Source organism: Schistocerca cancellata, chromosome 7 (assembly GCF_023864275.1).
Source record: "Schistocerca cancellata isolate TAMUIC-IGC-003103 chromosome 7, iqSchCanc2.1, whole genome shotgun sequence".
NCBI lineage: Eukaryota > Metazoa > Arthropoda > Insecta > Orthoptera > Acrididae > Schistocerca > Schistocerca cancellata.
The window spans coordinates 167,705,910-167,722,531 of record NC_064632.1 but is presented as its reverse complement, the minus strand read 5'-3'; the positions used below and the strand labels follow the sequence as shown (position 1 = coordinate 167,722,531).

Below are 16,622 nucleotides of genomic sequence, written 5' to 3'. Positions count from 1 at the left end.
CGCGAGATTTAACCGACAGGAAGAAGATGCTGTGATATGCAAATGATTAGCTTTTCAGAGCATTCACACAAGGTTGTCGCCGGTGGCGACACCCACAACGTGCTCACATGAAGAAAGTTTCCAACCGATTTCTCATACACAAACAGCAGTTGACCGGCGTTGCCTGGTGAAACGTTGTTGTGATGCCTCGTGTAAGGAGGAGAAATGCGTACCATCACGTTCCCGACTTTGATAAAGGTCGGATTGTAGCTTATCGCAATTGCGGTTTATCGTATGGCGGCATTGGTGCTCGCGTTGGTCGAGATCCAATGACTGTTAGCAGGATATGGAATAGGTGGGTTCAGGAGGGTAATACGGAACGCCGTGCTGGATCCCAACGGCCTCGTATCAATAGCAGTCGAGATGACAGGCATCTTACCCGCATGGCTGTAACGGATCGTGCAGCCACGGCTCGATCCCTGAGCCAACAGATGGGGACGTTTGCAAGACAACACCCATCTGCACTAACAGTTCGACGACGTTTGGAGCAGCATGGACTATCATCTCGGAGACCATGGCTGCGGTTACCCTTGCCTTGCATCACAGAGAGGAGCGCCTGCGATGTGTACTCAACGACGAACCTGGGTGCACGAATGGCAAAACGTCATTTTTTCGGATGAATCCAGGTTCTGTTTACAGCATCATGATGGTCGCATTCGTGTTTGACGACATCGCGGTGAACGCACATAGGAAGCGTGTATTCGTCATCGCCATACTGGCGTATCACCTGGCGTGGTGGTATGGGGTGCCATTGGTTACACGTCTCGGTCACTTCTTGTTCGCATTGACGCCATTTGAACAGTGGAAGTTTCATTTCAGACGTGTTACGACCTGTGGCTCAACCCCTCATTCGATCCCTGCGAAACTCGACCGCATGTTGCAGGTCTTGTACGGGCCTTTCTGGATACAGAAAATGTTCGACTGCTGTCCTGGCCAGCACATTCTCCAGATCTCTCACCAACTGAAAACGTCTGGTCAATGGTGGCCGAGCAACTGGCTCGTCACAATGCGCTAGTCACTACTCTTGATGAACTGTGGTATCGTGTTGAAGCTGCATGGGCAGTTGTACCTGTACACGCCATCCAAGCTCTGTTTGACTCAATGCCCACGCGTATCAAGGCCTTTATTACGGCCAGAGGTGGTTGTTTTGGGTTTTGATTTCTCAGGATATACGCACCCAAATTGCTTGAAAATGTAATGACATGTCAGTTCTAGTATAATATATTTGTCCAATGAATACCCGTTTATCATCTGCATTCCTTCTTGGTGTAGCAATTTTATGGCCAGTAGTGTATATTTATTAACAAAGCATTAACCAGTAACGAATTACAACGTGACTGGCAAATAGAAAACCTGTTAACGTCAAACGCTGTTACCAAAAATTCTTGAGAGATTTCCTTCAAATTTTTATACGATATTTAGATGGGCATAGGGTACACACACACACACACACACACACACACACACACACACACACACACAGCACACATACACCTGTCTGAATAACAAGAGGATCGTATAAAAATTTGAAGGAAATCGGTCAAGAGTTTTGGTAACATCGTTCAACATTATTAGGTTCTTTAATTGCCAGTCACGTTATAATTCGTTACTCCTTAATGCTTTTAAGATAGTGAAAAGAGAGCAGAGCGTTCCTTGACGTCGCCACTGTGTGTGCCACAGACACGGGCAGTCCGCCGTCGTGCTGCCAGTCCTCCGGAGAACCGCGACCCGCAGCCGGGGCGGCGACGCCTCGGCTCGCGGCCGGGGGCGGAGACGCCGCGCAGCTGGGGGCGGAGGCCGGGGGCGGCGCGGCGAACGGCTCGGGCGGCGGCAGAGCGGCGCAGGGGGCGGCGGGGGCGGCGCAGGGCGCCCCGGACGTGATGGAGCGCGTGCACCGGCTGCTGTACGCCTACGGGAACGCCAGCGCCGCCGGCATCATCCACAAGCGCCGCCGCTGGGACTTCGCGGGCAGCTTCCACTTCGTCGGCACCATCGTCTCCACCATTGGTGAGTCCAGTTGCCTACCCCTCATACCGAAGGCAGGGCGGCACCGCTCTCTTCACCCTTTACCACTGAGGCAACGCTGGCGTACTCTAGAGGTGCTGGAAGGTCTTCGCAAGCAGCTTCCACGTAACCTTCACCATATTATACATTGCAGGTGAGTAAAGCTTCCCCGACATTGACAGCAAGGCTTGTCCATATTATCCCAGGCACGAGTAACGAATTTCATAGTCTCTAAATGTTGGTCATCTTACTTTGATAAACGTTTCACGGAAGTCTATGGTAAGTAGCAAGTGTTTCACCCAAATAGGTGCACTAGTGCACCACTCCATAAATTTCCTGCGTTTCTTCGTTTGCAGTTTATCGCTCAATGAAACTCATCTGAAGCTGATAAAGGTTTAGTTGCTGTACTTATGAAACAAGTGACTAATTTTTCGAGCTATATTATTGTCGCATTTATCCAATACCGGGAAGAAGTAACCGTCAAAACGAGTTTCTCGTGAATGTTAGGAACTTTTTCAGAAAGGAATCAACTGCTTTATTCTGCAATTTGTGATTGTGTATTGGATGTGGATGAAAAAATTGAAGTAAACAGCAAATGAAGCATTGTATGGAACCTCTGAACATTTACAAAAATGCGATTTAGATTCTATCTGCCTGTAAGGATAATCTGAGTGATTTCCGAGATTCAAAGAGATTTTCTGTTGTTGATTACCTTGAAAACAGTACACAAATAAGTAGAGTATACCACGCAAATTTTTTGCACCAGTTGTATGAAAAAATACTTGTGCAATTTCCTTAACTTTGGAAACAAATGTGTACCTAGAAATGAACTGTTGAAATATCTATTCTGTTCAGCAAATTTTCTGTTCTCTCACTTCCAACTGTTGCTAAATTTAACAAAATACCCCGATATAGAGTTGTTTGTACGAAATGGTGGTAACGGCAGCTGCTGCAGACTATATTACAGGCATTTTGGAGAAGCACTTAGAGATTAAATCTGCTCACAGGGAACATAACGGACAAGGGCATGACATGTAGAGGGAGAAACTAAGTGCAGTTTTTGCCCTAAAAATTACAGTCGTTCACTCCCCAAACGCTATATATTAAGTGATATCCTCGTCCAATATACTCACTTTGCTATTGTATATAAGTGGAGCTTGCCTTATAGCGATGATATGATGTCATCCTTCCGTACACCGTATGTGAGTGCTAATTTCCTATAGTGGTGTATTACAATACTCTCCAGTATACGTGAAGATTCTTTCTAGTGACAATAAGCGAACTCTACAGCCTCAAACATCAAGTTTACTATTTAAATTCTGTCATCTTATTGCTATTCAATGACTTCAGCGAAGAGTGATCCACGGGCCGCCTAAAGACATCATTTGCATTTAATGTAATTCAGCTGTAATACCAGGAAATGACTTAGCACTATGAAAGAATATTCAGGGTGTATATGTGGACAAGGAAAAAAAATTCCCGGATTTTTCCCGGATTTCCCGGTTAAAAATACACTTTCTCCCAGGTGAAAATACACTTTTTCCGTGTTAAGTTATTCCTCGGCACTGTAAAACTCATCAATCCTTTGAATGTTTATAGTTTTATATACAGACGTAGAATTTCCCAGCACTTAAGAAAACGAAATTCGGGGGGGGGGGGGGGGGGGAGGGCACGTTTTTTAAGACCTTTGATGTGCAGCAACATGTACGCTACATATTTTCGTATTACGAAGGTATAAATTTGAATTCCGGCAAACAACGCATGTCACTCTCTGAAGCATTGAAATCGAGATTAGGATGCGCTTTTGTAGACCAGTCATAGCTCATGTCACGTGATCTCGCCAGCTGATGACAGCATAGGACACGTGATATAGTCAGCCAATAGCAAGATCACTCTTAAGTAGCGCTAACACACAAATAAGAAAAGTTAATGGTTTAAATTAATATACATAGCATTCACATATAAAATTGCTCTCGAAGATTAATAAGCTGGAAGAGAAGTTAAGCATCCACACACAATGTTGATCTTTTTTGCGCTTGATACACTTTAAGATACATCACACAAATGTGCCAGTACAATTTTTAATTACGACGTAAATGTCTGATCTTCTGGGCTCGAAATTCTTCTTGATGGCTCGTCCTCAAAGAGTTGATTTTTTAATCAGAGTCAAACGCTTTGTGATTTAAGAAATTCATCATACATTCTCGCACATAGTTCATATTGCGTAAAAGGAAATTTGCTTTGAATGTAAAGCTCTTGAAACCACCATTCACAATATTTTCCCGTGACCTGTTAGAAATAGGTTCGTTTCAGCAGCTGCAAGAGAGCGCCAGATAACAGGCATCACCGCGCTTGCGGAGCTACGATGATGCAGAAAGCCCGTATATATGTTCGTACTGGACAATTGTACGTAAATTTTCTTGGAGTACCAGTACTGTATTATCTCATGTTTGGTTCTTTATTATAGCATAATGCCATACGTGCACTTGAAATGCAGCGAACAGTTGAAACTAGCCAATAGTGTGAAATTAAATACTTCGTTTCAAAGAAAGTGACTGCCTCAGCAGAAAAGATTAATGAAAGCCAAATCTCTTTAGCAAACTGGCAGAAATAATTTCATTGTTCTGCAAGGCGATTAAGGTTCAAATGGCTCTAGGCACTATGGGACTTAACTTCTGAGGTCATCAGTCCCCTAGAACTTAGAACGACTTAAACCTAAGTAACCTAAGAACATCACACACACATCCATGCCCGAGGCAGGATTCGAACCTGCGACCGCAGCAGTCGCGCGGTTCCAGACTATAGCGCCTAGAACCGCTCGGCCACTCCGGCCAGCGCAAGGCGATTAAGCTTGACTGACAGAAAGATGGAAATAATATCTGAAACTAATAACATATTTTGGCCTTCCGTAATTATGCGAACGTATTTTAATTCATTTGATAGCTCTCGGCCACAAAAGTCAAGCAACAAACGAACAGCAAACAACAAAATCACTGAACGTAGACACAGGTCAGGTGGAGACGACCCACCTCCCCACCACAAGTCAGACTGCTCTCTGCTATTATTTCCAACCGGGGCGGTATTAAGTAGTGGCGCCCAGCCACACTTCTGTAACCAGAAGCGGGAGTTTGGTACTGCTCATACACGACTCAACTGCGCATGCGCAAGAGCCCGCCCATAACTGCTCAAACGAATCTAATTTAAACAGTTGTCACATCACGCTCATCGGAGGCAATTTGTTGTTATGAAGCAGTGCAGTCTTCCTAAGCCTTTGACACAAGCCTTTGACACACTTTGCTGTTGGCAGACGCATGTATGAGCACTGTTTTGTTGTTGCATATGGCATATTTCCTTTGCAACTTAAGTTTTATTTTCGTTTTTTTTCTCTCGTTCATGTTTTGATACTGCAGTAGTAGTCTGCAGTAGCGGGATACAGTAATATCCTTTGTTAGAGTGTAGATTTTTACCAGTCAAAAACACAAAAATTTAACTGAACACTAAAACAATGATAAATTCCCTGAATTCTAAACAATTTTCGGTTTTTTCCCGGATGAAAAAATTCTCGGGTTTTTCCCGGATCTCCCGCTTGTCCCGGATCGTGTACACCCTGTTATTATATAACAGCAGTGACCCTAATTATGAAATAACCTTAAATATCTAATTTAAGAATTTCTGTGAGACTCTCATAAATCGAGTAAAAGGTATTGCTCAACACAGAATTCTTGCATTCTCCACCACATTGCGTACGCGACGTTTAAAGTGCTCTGGCAGATTGCTCCATACGTGTGTACTTTAGAATCTGACTCTCCTCTGTACTGATGTTAAGCTCTAGCAGCCTATGTAGAGGTTGCTTTTGATCCTAGTGTTAATGTTTTTTATATTTTTTCACAAAAGAAGGATAATGGTTATAATAACGGAAATTAATGTCTGTTAGTTGTCAGACTACCAAGTTCTTTGTACAGATCTCTGCAGGATTTTCTACAATTGACACCGGGTACAATTCTTAGAATGCACTTTTGCGTTCGCAAAAAATGATTTCACGACTCATTACTGAATGGAAATATGCAGGATAAATTAGTTTCTTCTTTTCTAAGTCGCATATAGTAGTTATTATGCATACTGCAACCATAGCTGAACTAAAGTACTTTATTAATACTCACCAGTTGGTTTTCCAGTTTACATTGTCGTCTATCTGTATTTCTAAAAATTAACATTTTCTACTTCTTGTATAGTATTGTTTTGCAAAGGATTTTTGTTCAATTCGTGGAGTTCTACGAGAAGTACAAAACTGTATTTACCAAGTGCTGCCAAAATTCGTTGATAATGCACCTGCTTTGAACCTTTCATTGATGGTGTTAAAAGTTGCGTTAGCGACACTCTTCCATAAAGAGGCAGGTACTGCCTTTTATTCCTATACTCCTATCATCTGTTAAAAGGACAAAATTTGTAGCTTGTGAAATGGTAAGTGTAAGATCGTTTACATATACGAGAAACAATGGATGACGCAAAATGGAACATCTCTGATTGCGTCTTTCAGTATGTGGTAGAGATGGAACTGATACACTTTTCTTTTTGTCATTCAGGTAAGATAAAACCATGAGCCGGTTGAGTCAGCTAATCCTTAATATTTTAACTTTTTCATGGTGATATTGTGCTTCACTGAATGTTTACTATTATAAGAGTGATAAGACAAATTTATTCTCGAGTAACTACAGTCAGAGACGATCATTAGATTTGCTCATACTTCGTCTGAACAGGCTGTTGAATACCTTGGTAGATGTATTAACTGGAGTACGCTTCCGCTTGCAAGATGAGTTGGTAATTCTATGTTCTCCATCGTGATCTCACGGTTAGTGGGTGTGATGTATTTGCATTAATTACGATGCTCATCCTTTTTTTGACAAAACTCCGGCTTGATGGCCTTTTTACGAGTATTCCTACCTTTACTGCTAAATGACGTTGAGACTTTTTCAGAATTTTCTGCTGGCTATCCTTCACTAGAGCTATGATTTATTGTCTAGGGACACTTTTCGGACTGTTTCGTGAAGACCCCTTCGATGTTATGATTACACTGTCACAGAATGACGGAAACAACTCCTCATGTCCAGTCACACAAAACATCGGCCGTCCACTGGCGTGTGAAGCGGGCACTATCAGATCTGGCGAAATCATTTTGTGGTTCTTGCAGAGAATATCCTTTTAGGTGGCTCTACGTGAAATGTGTTCGACTTTCTTTAAGCACTACTATCTCGGTCTGCGATCGTTTATCAGATTTTCGGTTTCAGGATGAGGTTAATAATATGTAAGGCGATCATAAAGAATTTCCAGCGCACCAATTTCCCTGGTTTGTAGTGTCACTGAGTGATAGAGAAACTGATTTAATTCACAAATTATTTTCATTTGTGAGGTACCGCTGTCGACAAGTTACCTTCTTCAAGGGACTAAGGAACTAACTTCCTAATACCATCTTCACTATCTACGTACCCATTAATTATGTTTTCCTACTGAAACCGTGCGTAACCTGATAACAATGTGAAATGTATCACTTCAGAATAAATTAGTTTTCTTAGAACTATTCTATACCACAAAGAATAGTATTTCTAGCCTGTGCTATTACTTACTGTATACTGTATAGACCCCATAAAAGCTGTTGACATAGCATTCACGCAAAAGATGTCGTCATCCCTAAGAAAATTGGAAATTTGCATGTTGTTATGAGTCTTAAGATGGTGCTGAGTTGGCAAGTAGTTCCCGAAAATCTTTATCTTGGCCGAGACGAGAACTGTTGTGGTAACCGAATTTCGGAAGTCGTTCTCAGTTTAAAAATGTAGCACAAGATAGCTTCCAGGCCAGGTGGTGAATATGGGCATTCTGTGTGACACGTATTTCCACTGGCGTTGAACTGTTGTAATAGATCACATCCAACTTCCCATAGTACCTTACGTCCACAACGCACTTAAAAGAGGGACAGGCTAAATCAATGGTCGTCAAACGTTTTCGTTCAGGAGCCAATACTGAGACTGTGAGCGGCACCTGTAGCTACATACACTCCTGGAAATGGAAAAAAAGAACACATTGACACCGGTGTGTCAGACCCACCATACTTGCTCCGGACACTGCGAGAGGGCTGTACAAGCAATGATCACACGCACGGCACAGCGGACACACCAGGAACCGCGGTGTTGGCCGTCGAATGGCGCTAGCTGCGCAGCATTTGTGCACCGCCGCCGTCAGTGTCAGCCAGTTTGCCGTGGCATACGGAGCTCCGTCGCAGTCTTTAACACTGGTAGCATGCCGCGACAGCGTGGACGTGAACCGTATGTGCAGTTGACGGACTTTGAGCGAGGGCGTATAGTGGGCATGCGGGAGGCCGGGTGGACGTACCGCCGAATTGCTCAACACGTGGGGCGTGAGGTCTCCACAGTACATCGATGTTGTCGCCAGTGGTCGGCGGAAGGTGCACGTGCCCGTCGACCTGGGACCGGACCGCAGCGACGCACGGATGCACGCCAAGACCGTAGGATCCTACGCAGTGCCGTAGGGGACCGCACCGCCACTTCCCAGCAAATTAGGGACACTGTTGCTCCTGGGGTATCGGCGAGGACCATTCGCAACCGTCTCCATGAAGCTGGGCTACGGTCCCGCACACCGTTAGGCCGTCTTTCGCTCACGCCCCAACATCGTGCAGCCCGCCTCCAGTGGTGTCGCGACAGGCGTGAATGGAGGGACGAATGGAGACGTGTCGTCTTCAGCGATGAGAGTCGCTTCTGCCTTGGTGCCAATGATGGTCGTATGCGTGTTTGGCACCGTGCAGGTGAGCGCCACAATCAGGACTGCATACGACCGAGGCACACAGGGCCAACACCCGGCGTCATGGTGTGGGGAGCGATCTCCTACACTGGCCGTACACCACTGGTGATCGTCGAGGGGACACTGAATAGTGCACGGTACATCCAAACCGTCATCGAACCCATCGTTCTACCATTCCTAGACCGGCAAGGGAACTTGCTGTTCCAACAGGACAATGCGCGTCCGCATGTATCCCGTGCCACCCAACGTGCTCTAGAAGGTGTAAGTCAACTACCCTGGCCAGCAAGATCTCCGGATCTGTCCCCCATTGAGCATGTTTGGGACTGGATGAAGCGTCGTCTCACGCGGTCTGCACGTCCAGCACGAACGCTGGTCCAACTGAGGCGCCAGGTGGAAATGGCATGGCAAGCCGTTCCACAGGACTACATCCAGCATCTCTACGATCGTCTCCATGGGAGAATAGCAGCCTGCATTGCTGCGAAAGGTGGATATACACTGTACTAGTGCCGACATTGTGCATGCTCTGTTGCCTGTGTCTATGTGCCTGTGGTTCTGTCAGTGTGATCATGTGATGTATCTGACCCCAGGAATGTGTCAATAAAGTTTCCCCTTCCTGGGACAATGAATTCACGGTGTTATTATTTCAATTTCCAGGAGTGTATGTACCGACATTACCATTAATTGGTATCCTACATAAATTAGGACGTTATGAGCCCTGATAGACTAGCTATAGAAAGGGCGTGATAAGCTGACCGCCAGCCCATAGGTACTGATGAAGACACAATTCGGAACACTTCGTGTCGACTTTTCGCTGTTCCAAATTGCTGCTCTCCTCATATACCCCAAAGTTGTGGCACTATAATTGCCTGGCGAAATTTGTTGTGTTTCACTCGTGAGCGGATGATTAGTTGGTTATTAATAATGAAACAAAAATGGTTCAAATGTCTCTAAGCACTATGGGACTTAACATCCGAGGTCATGAGTTCCCTAGACTTAGAACTACTTAAACCTAACTAACCTAAGGACATTACTAACATCCATGCCCGAGGCAGGATTCGAACCTGCGACCGTAGCAGAAGCGCGGTTTCAGACTGAAGCGCCTAGAGCCGCTCGGTCACAGCGGCCGGATAATATTAATACAGTGAAGCGCCAAAGGGCTTGTTGTGGGCATGCGTATTCAGATACAGAGATATGTAAGCAGGCATAATACGACTCTGCTCTCGGCAACGCCCATATAAGACGTTGTTAGATCGGTTACTGCTGCTACAATGGCAGGTTATCAAGATTTAAGTGAGTTTCGACGTGGTGTTATAGTCGGCGCACGAGCGATGAGACATTGCAATTCCGAGGTAGCGATGAAGTAGAAATTCTCCCGTACGACCATTTCACGAGTGTTCCACGAATATTAAGAATCCGGTAAAATATCAAATCTCCGCCACCGCTGCGGCCGGAAAAAGATCCTGGGACAAACGATGATTGAAGAGAATCGATCAACGTGACAGAAGTGGAACGCATCCGCAAATTACTGCAGATTTCAATGCTGACAAGTGTCAGCGTGCGAACCATTCAACGAAACATCATTGATATGGGCTTTCGGTGCCGAAGACCCACTCGTGTACCTTTGATGACTGTGCGACATTGCCTGGGCCCGTCAACACCGACATTGGACTATTGATGACAGGAAACAAGTTGCCTTGTCGGACGAGTCTCGTTTCAAATTGTATCGAGCGGATGGACGTGTACGGGTATGGAGAGAACCTCATGAATCCATGGACCCTGAATGCCAGCAGGTGACTGTTCAAGCTGGTAGAGGCTCTGTAATGGTGTATGGCGTGTGCAGTTGGAGTGATATGGGACCCCTGATGTGTTTAGATACTTAAGCATCTTGTCTTATTACCTGGATCCATTCATGTCCATTGTGCATTCCGGCTGACTTTGGAAATTCCAGCAGGACGATGCGACACCCCACACGCCCAGAATTGCTCCAGAGTTGCTCCAGGAACACTCTTCTGAGCTTCAACACTCCCGCTGCCCGTCAAAATCCCCAAATATGAACACTGTTGAGCACATCAGAAATGCCTTGAAACGTGTTGTTCAGAAGAGATCTCCAGTCCCTCTAACTCTTACGGATCTGTGGACAGCCCTGCAGGATTCATGATGTCGGTTCCCTGCAGCACTACTTCAGACATTATTCGAGTCCGTGCCACGTCGTGTTGCGGCAATTCTGTGTGCTCGCGGGGGCCCTACACGATATTAATCAGGTGTACCAGTTTCTTTGGCTCTTCAGTATATATTATAAGAGTGAGATGCAATTCTCTTGAAGATACCCAATGGAAAAACTCTCAAAACTTTTTCTTGACGATGATGATGATGATTGGTGTTTTAGTTTTTTTCTTGACGAAAATATGTGAATACAGTTATTATTGTGATAAATGTTTCACGTACTATGGTGGGCTTCATAAAACAAATTACTTTTGTTATTAAATATCATATCTTCCTGTAAACAGTGTAACCTCTAATGGTTTAATTTTTTCGTTCAAGGCTAAGCTTGATAATGGCCGTTGACCGAAATTAATAGTCAATTGTGCAAACTAAAGCCGGCCGAAGTGGCCGTGTGGTTAAAGGCGCTGCAGTCTGGAACCGCAAGACCGCTACGGTCGCAGGTTCGAATCCTGCCTCGGGCATGGATGTTTGTGATGTCCTTAGGTTGGTTAGGTTTAACTAGTTCTAAGTTCTAGGGGACTAATGACCTCAGCAGTTGAGTCCCATAGTGCTCAGAGCCATTTGAACCATTGCAAACTAAATGATGGCTGAAGGTCTCAAGCAGAATTGTAATAATTCTTTAGCGGTAGAATATCCCCACATGCAAACATACATAACAACTGTGCTTAGTTTTAAATCCATTACGCAATATGAGACACTATCACAAATTTTTATTAAGCTTTTAATAAAATTTTTCTTCTACACATTGCGTTGAATTGCAACGACCTTAATTTAATTTCCTAGTCCTTTCTACAAAAATATGTCACATCTAAAGATGATCGTCTGTGTAATGCGCATCCACGAATCCATGTTGCTTGCGGCTAAAAATGTATACCATAACAGCTGATCGGACTGAAAAATGCCCCTTCTCAGATCCTTCAAACCTGCAGTGGCCGAACTACTTGTCTCCATGACCCTCGGTAAGCGGCCAACTTTGCTTACCTCACGGCCGAATTCACCAATGTCAGTTGATATTTAGCACATCTATAAATATTAATGTTTCTGTTAGTATTTTTGTTTCTTACTGGGCAGGAAAACTACGCTCTTCAGAAGTTCTGAACTATAATCATGACGTAGTCTTGATCGCAATCCATATACAGCGTGGGGCAAATAGAAGTGGCCCGGAAGACTGGATACGAGTGGACATGAATGTATCCATACAACTGCACCCCGTGACGCGCACACCACATTTACGCCGGCCACATGATCCGCTGCTATTCAGCGCGTCGTGCGGGCTGTGTGTGTGTGAATGCAGCAGTGCAAAGGAGACGATGCTACTCACAGTGGAGCAGCTGGTCTTCGGTCTGGTCAGTTGTTTGCTGTGAAGTGTAATGGTGTCGAAGTGCCTGAAAAGAGTGCCATGCAGAGTTTAGTCCGAAAATCTGGATGTGTTATGAACAAGTCAAAACATTCCAATACGTGCCCGAACACCAGAAAATGTGGCTGGAGCTCACCAGAAAATGCTTTAGAGTCCGACAAAAATAACCTGATGCATGTCGCAAGAGACAGATGTATCACGTCGGTTATGGGGACGAATACTCCACGCGGACCTGCAGTCTGATCGCGACCCTAGCTGGCCACCCAGATCAGATCTGTGCGATTACTTTGTGAGGCGAGCTGTCGAGTTTAAGGCGTTCCGCAACAACCCTCACAGTCTTCAAGAACTGCAGCAGAAAATTTCGGATGAGAGTGCAGTAATTCCAGCAGTACAGCTTCGATCTTCCTTCAGCTACTTGCTGTGCCAAGAGATGAGTGGTTGACACTTTCAACATCTACTATAGTCTGGTCAGTACTGTGCTTCCTTCCCTCTGCTGTGTTTCTTTGCAACCTCCCACTCTGTTCTCCAGGCCAATTTTATTTGCCCTGCCCTATACATATATAGTGACCCATTATCACCCTGCCCAAACCGCTAAGGATAGAAACTAGAAATTTGGATAGGGTGTTGATTTTATACTGTAAACGTCGTTTAACAAGGGATTTTCCGAAAGTATACCCGTAAGACGATGAAGCGGGGGATGAAAAGTGCTTTAAAGGTATGTCACCGTTCACACAATTCTGAAGCTAGATCTACGAAAACTGTTATTCAGTTTCTTGGTTAGAAATAAAGAAAAACATGTTTCAGCATACTTGGAAACTTGACTTCTATGAGGATCAAATAGTGGCTGAAAGGTTTTTTAATGCAAATCATTATTAAAGAACTGCTAAAGTTCATATATATATATGAAAACTGGTATTTCACTTCTCGGATACAAATAAAAAAACAAGTGTTGCAGTGTATTAGGAAATAAATTCATCCTCTAAGAGGGTGAAATACGATATGAAATATTGTATGAAACCTTTCATTCTAGAAGCATTTTTAGTGCTGAATCTATGAAAATTTGAATTTGGGTTCGTAGTTAGAAATAAAATATGTGTCTCTCTGATTTCGGACATTCATACTCTACGGCACTTAAGTAAGGCATGAAAATTTTTATCGAAATATTTCATTGTGTAAGCATTTTTGAAGATAAATCTATGAAAATTGATATTTGACTTCTCTGTTAGAAATAAAAAATCAGCATGTTACTGTTTTTAGAAATTTAACACCCCAAGGGGTTTGATGGAAACATTTCATTGTTGAAACAATCTTAAAGCTAAATACAAGAAAATTGGTATTTGGATTCTAGGTTGGAAATGAAAAAAATACATGTTTCAATGTTTTTCGAAATTCAACACCTACGGGGGTGACACAGGGTCCGACTAATTCTCGGATACATTATCACCAAGCCGAAACCGCTAAGGATAAAAACTTAAAATTTGGAGTGGGTGTGGGTCTTATAATGTAGCCATTCTTTAAAAATGGAAAATATATCGCTATTAAGGCAATTCTGAAGCTATAACTACGAAAAAATTGACATTTGGTTTCTGAATCAGAAATAAAAAATACATATTTTATCATTTTTGGAAATTCAACCACTAAGGGGGTAAAGTAGTTGGGTGGAAGTCTTTTGGAAACAAAACATTATTAAATATTTACCAAGGCATTCTTAAAGCTACGGATATTGGTATTTGATGTCATGATTAGAAATTTCAAAAATATATGTTTCAAAGTTTTTGGAAATACATCCCCTGAAAAGAGAAGTAGCACATGAAAAATCTTATGAAATTGTCAAAGCTAAATCTATGAAAAAACTGTATTACGCTTGTTTAGGAAAGGAAAAAACCGTGTTTCATTGCTTTTGGAAAATCAACTTCTAATGAGGTGAAATAGGATAAGAAAATTTTTGAGAAAATATTACGCTACATTAAAAAAATTTTCAGCTAAATCTATGAAAATCGGTATTTCACTTCACAGTTATTATAAAGAAATACATGTCATGGGTTGAAAGTTTCTAAAGAAATGTCACCATAAGAGCGCAAAAGGAATCCAACTACCAGAATCGCTTTATGATCAGAAGGAAGTTTGGAAAAGGTAATGCTCCTAGTGTCTTAATTAGCGTGAATAGTGTAGCAGATGTTGAAGTTTTTGAACAATATGAAAATTCGATTAAAGATAAACAAAAAAAATTGCAGACTATACACTATGTGATCAAAAGTATCGGAACACCTGGCTGAAAATTGCTTAAAAGTTTGTGGTGCCCTCCATCTGTAGTCCTGGAATCAGTATGGTGTTGGCCCACCTTTAGCCTTGATGAAAGCTTCCACTCTTGCAAACATACGTTGAAGCAGGTGCTGGAAGGTTTCTCGGGGAATGCCAATCCATTCTTCACAGAGTGCTGCACTGAGGAGAGATATCGATGTTAGTCGGTGAGGCCTGGCACGAAGTCGGCGTTCCAAAGCATCCCAAAGGTGTCCTTTACGATTCAGGCCAGGACTCCGTGCAGGTCAGTCCATTACAGGGATGTTATTGTCGTGTAACCACTCCGCCACAGGCCGTGCATTATGAACAGGTGCTCGATCGTGTTGAAAGATGCAATCGCCATCCTCGAATTGCTCTTCAACAGTGGGAAGCAAGAAGGTGCTTAAAAATCAATTTAAGCCTGTACTGTGGTAGTGCCACGCAAAACAACAAGGGGTGCAAGCCTCCTCCATCAAAAACTCTACCACACCGTAACACCGCGTCGTTTGGCATTTATCGGCATGATGTGTGGCTTAAGAGCAGCCGCTCGACCATGAAATCCAATTTTTCTCACCACTCGCCTAACTGTCATCGTACTTGCATTGGATCCTGATGCAGTTTGGATTTCCTGTGTGATTGTGTGGATAGATGTGTGCCTATTACACATTACAACCCTCTGCAATTGCCGGCGGTCTCTGTCAGTCAACAGACGAGGTCGGTCTGTACGCTTTTGTGCTGTAGGTGTCCCTTCACGTTTCCACTTCACTATCACATCGGAAACAGTGGGCCTATGGATGTTTAGGAGTCTGGAAATCTCGCGCACAGACGTATGACACAAGTGACACGCAATTACCTTATCACGTTCAAAGTCCTTGAGTTCCGCGGATCGCCCCAATTTGCTTTCTCCCGATGTCTAATGACTACTGAGGTCGCTGATATGGAGTACCTGGCGGTAGGTGGCAGCACAGTGCACCTAATATGAAAAACGTGTGTTTTTCTCGGTGTCAGGATACCTTTGATCTCATAGTGTGCAGTCCATGCGAGCAAAGCAGCGGGTGCCAAGCTAGTAAAACATAAAATTAAAGTTCGCTAATAACGGGTTTCGGATGGTTGGAAACCATCTTCAAATATATGAAAATCAATTTAAAATTATCTTTCACTAAATGTGAATTTCACAGTTTTTAAAAAAACATACGCTGTTTAAAATACATTAAAAAATAAAATAGTGAAAAAATACGAAGCTTACAAAAAATTCAGTACCTAAGCACGCTATTGGCCACAAGAAAATAGTTACTATGTGTAAGTCATAATCTATAGAAATAAGTGTAAAGTTACCTTTTAGTTAACGCGAAAACTCAACAGTTTTTGAAACGTACAAGCTATTAAAATTTTTTAACGAGTAATACAGATCAGTGTATCTCTGTCAGCCGACGTTATCAGGTTCCACACCAAACATTAGTGGCCGTTTTAGATTTAACTGTTTATTGCTAGATGCATATTATCATAAAATCACGGGCCGCACAAACATTTGATGCGGGCCGCATGCTGCCCACGGGGCGCAATTTGACGACCACAGGGCTAAAGTGTTAATTACGAACAGGAGGTTACAACGCTCCAGTTACAGGGAGCTGATAGCTTATGCATGGGGGCTTATTTGAATTATAATGCAAATATTTTTTAGTAGCTGTATGTCCGATTACGCTGTTTCGTAAACGGCTGGCCCTGACTAGTATTAGTACGCAATCTGACTGCATAGAACAACAACAAAGAATGAAATGAAAATTTTCATTAACACAATTAATTAATTAAGTCCCCAGCAACTATAAAACCAACGCCACAACAAGCACAAGCTTAGCTGTTCTGTATGTGGTAGTATGACTCAACGCACATCTGGCACGGTTCTTCTTCA

General features: G+C 43.3%; 1 protein-coding gene across 1 annotated transcript in view; it reads left to right on the top strand.

The window, feature by feature from the left end:
* The first annotated feature begins 1,919 nt into the window (after window positions 1-1,919).
* The window catches only part of LOC126092687 (potassium channel subfamily K member 13-like), a 459,545-nt gene continuing 444,842 nt past the window's right edge, over window positions 1,920-16,622 (top strand). Inside the window, exon 1 of the mRNA XM_049908410.1 lies at window positions 1,920-2,046. Coding sequence (XP_049764367.1) covers window positions 1,920-2,046 — 127 coding nt within the window. The remainder of the gene's footprint in view (window positions 2,047-16,622) is intronic.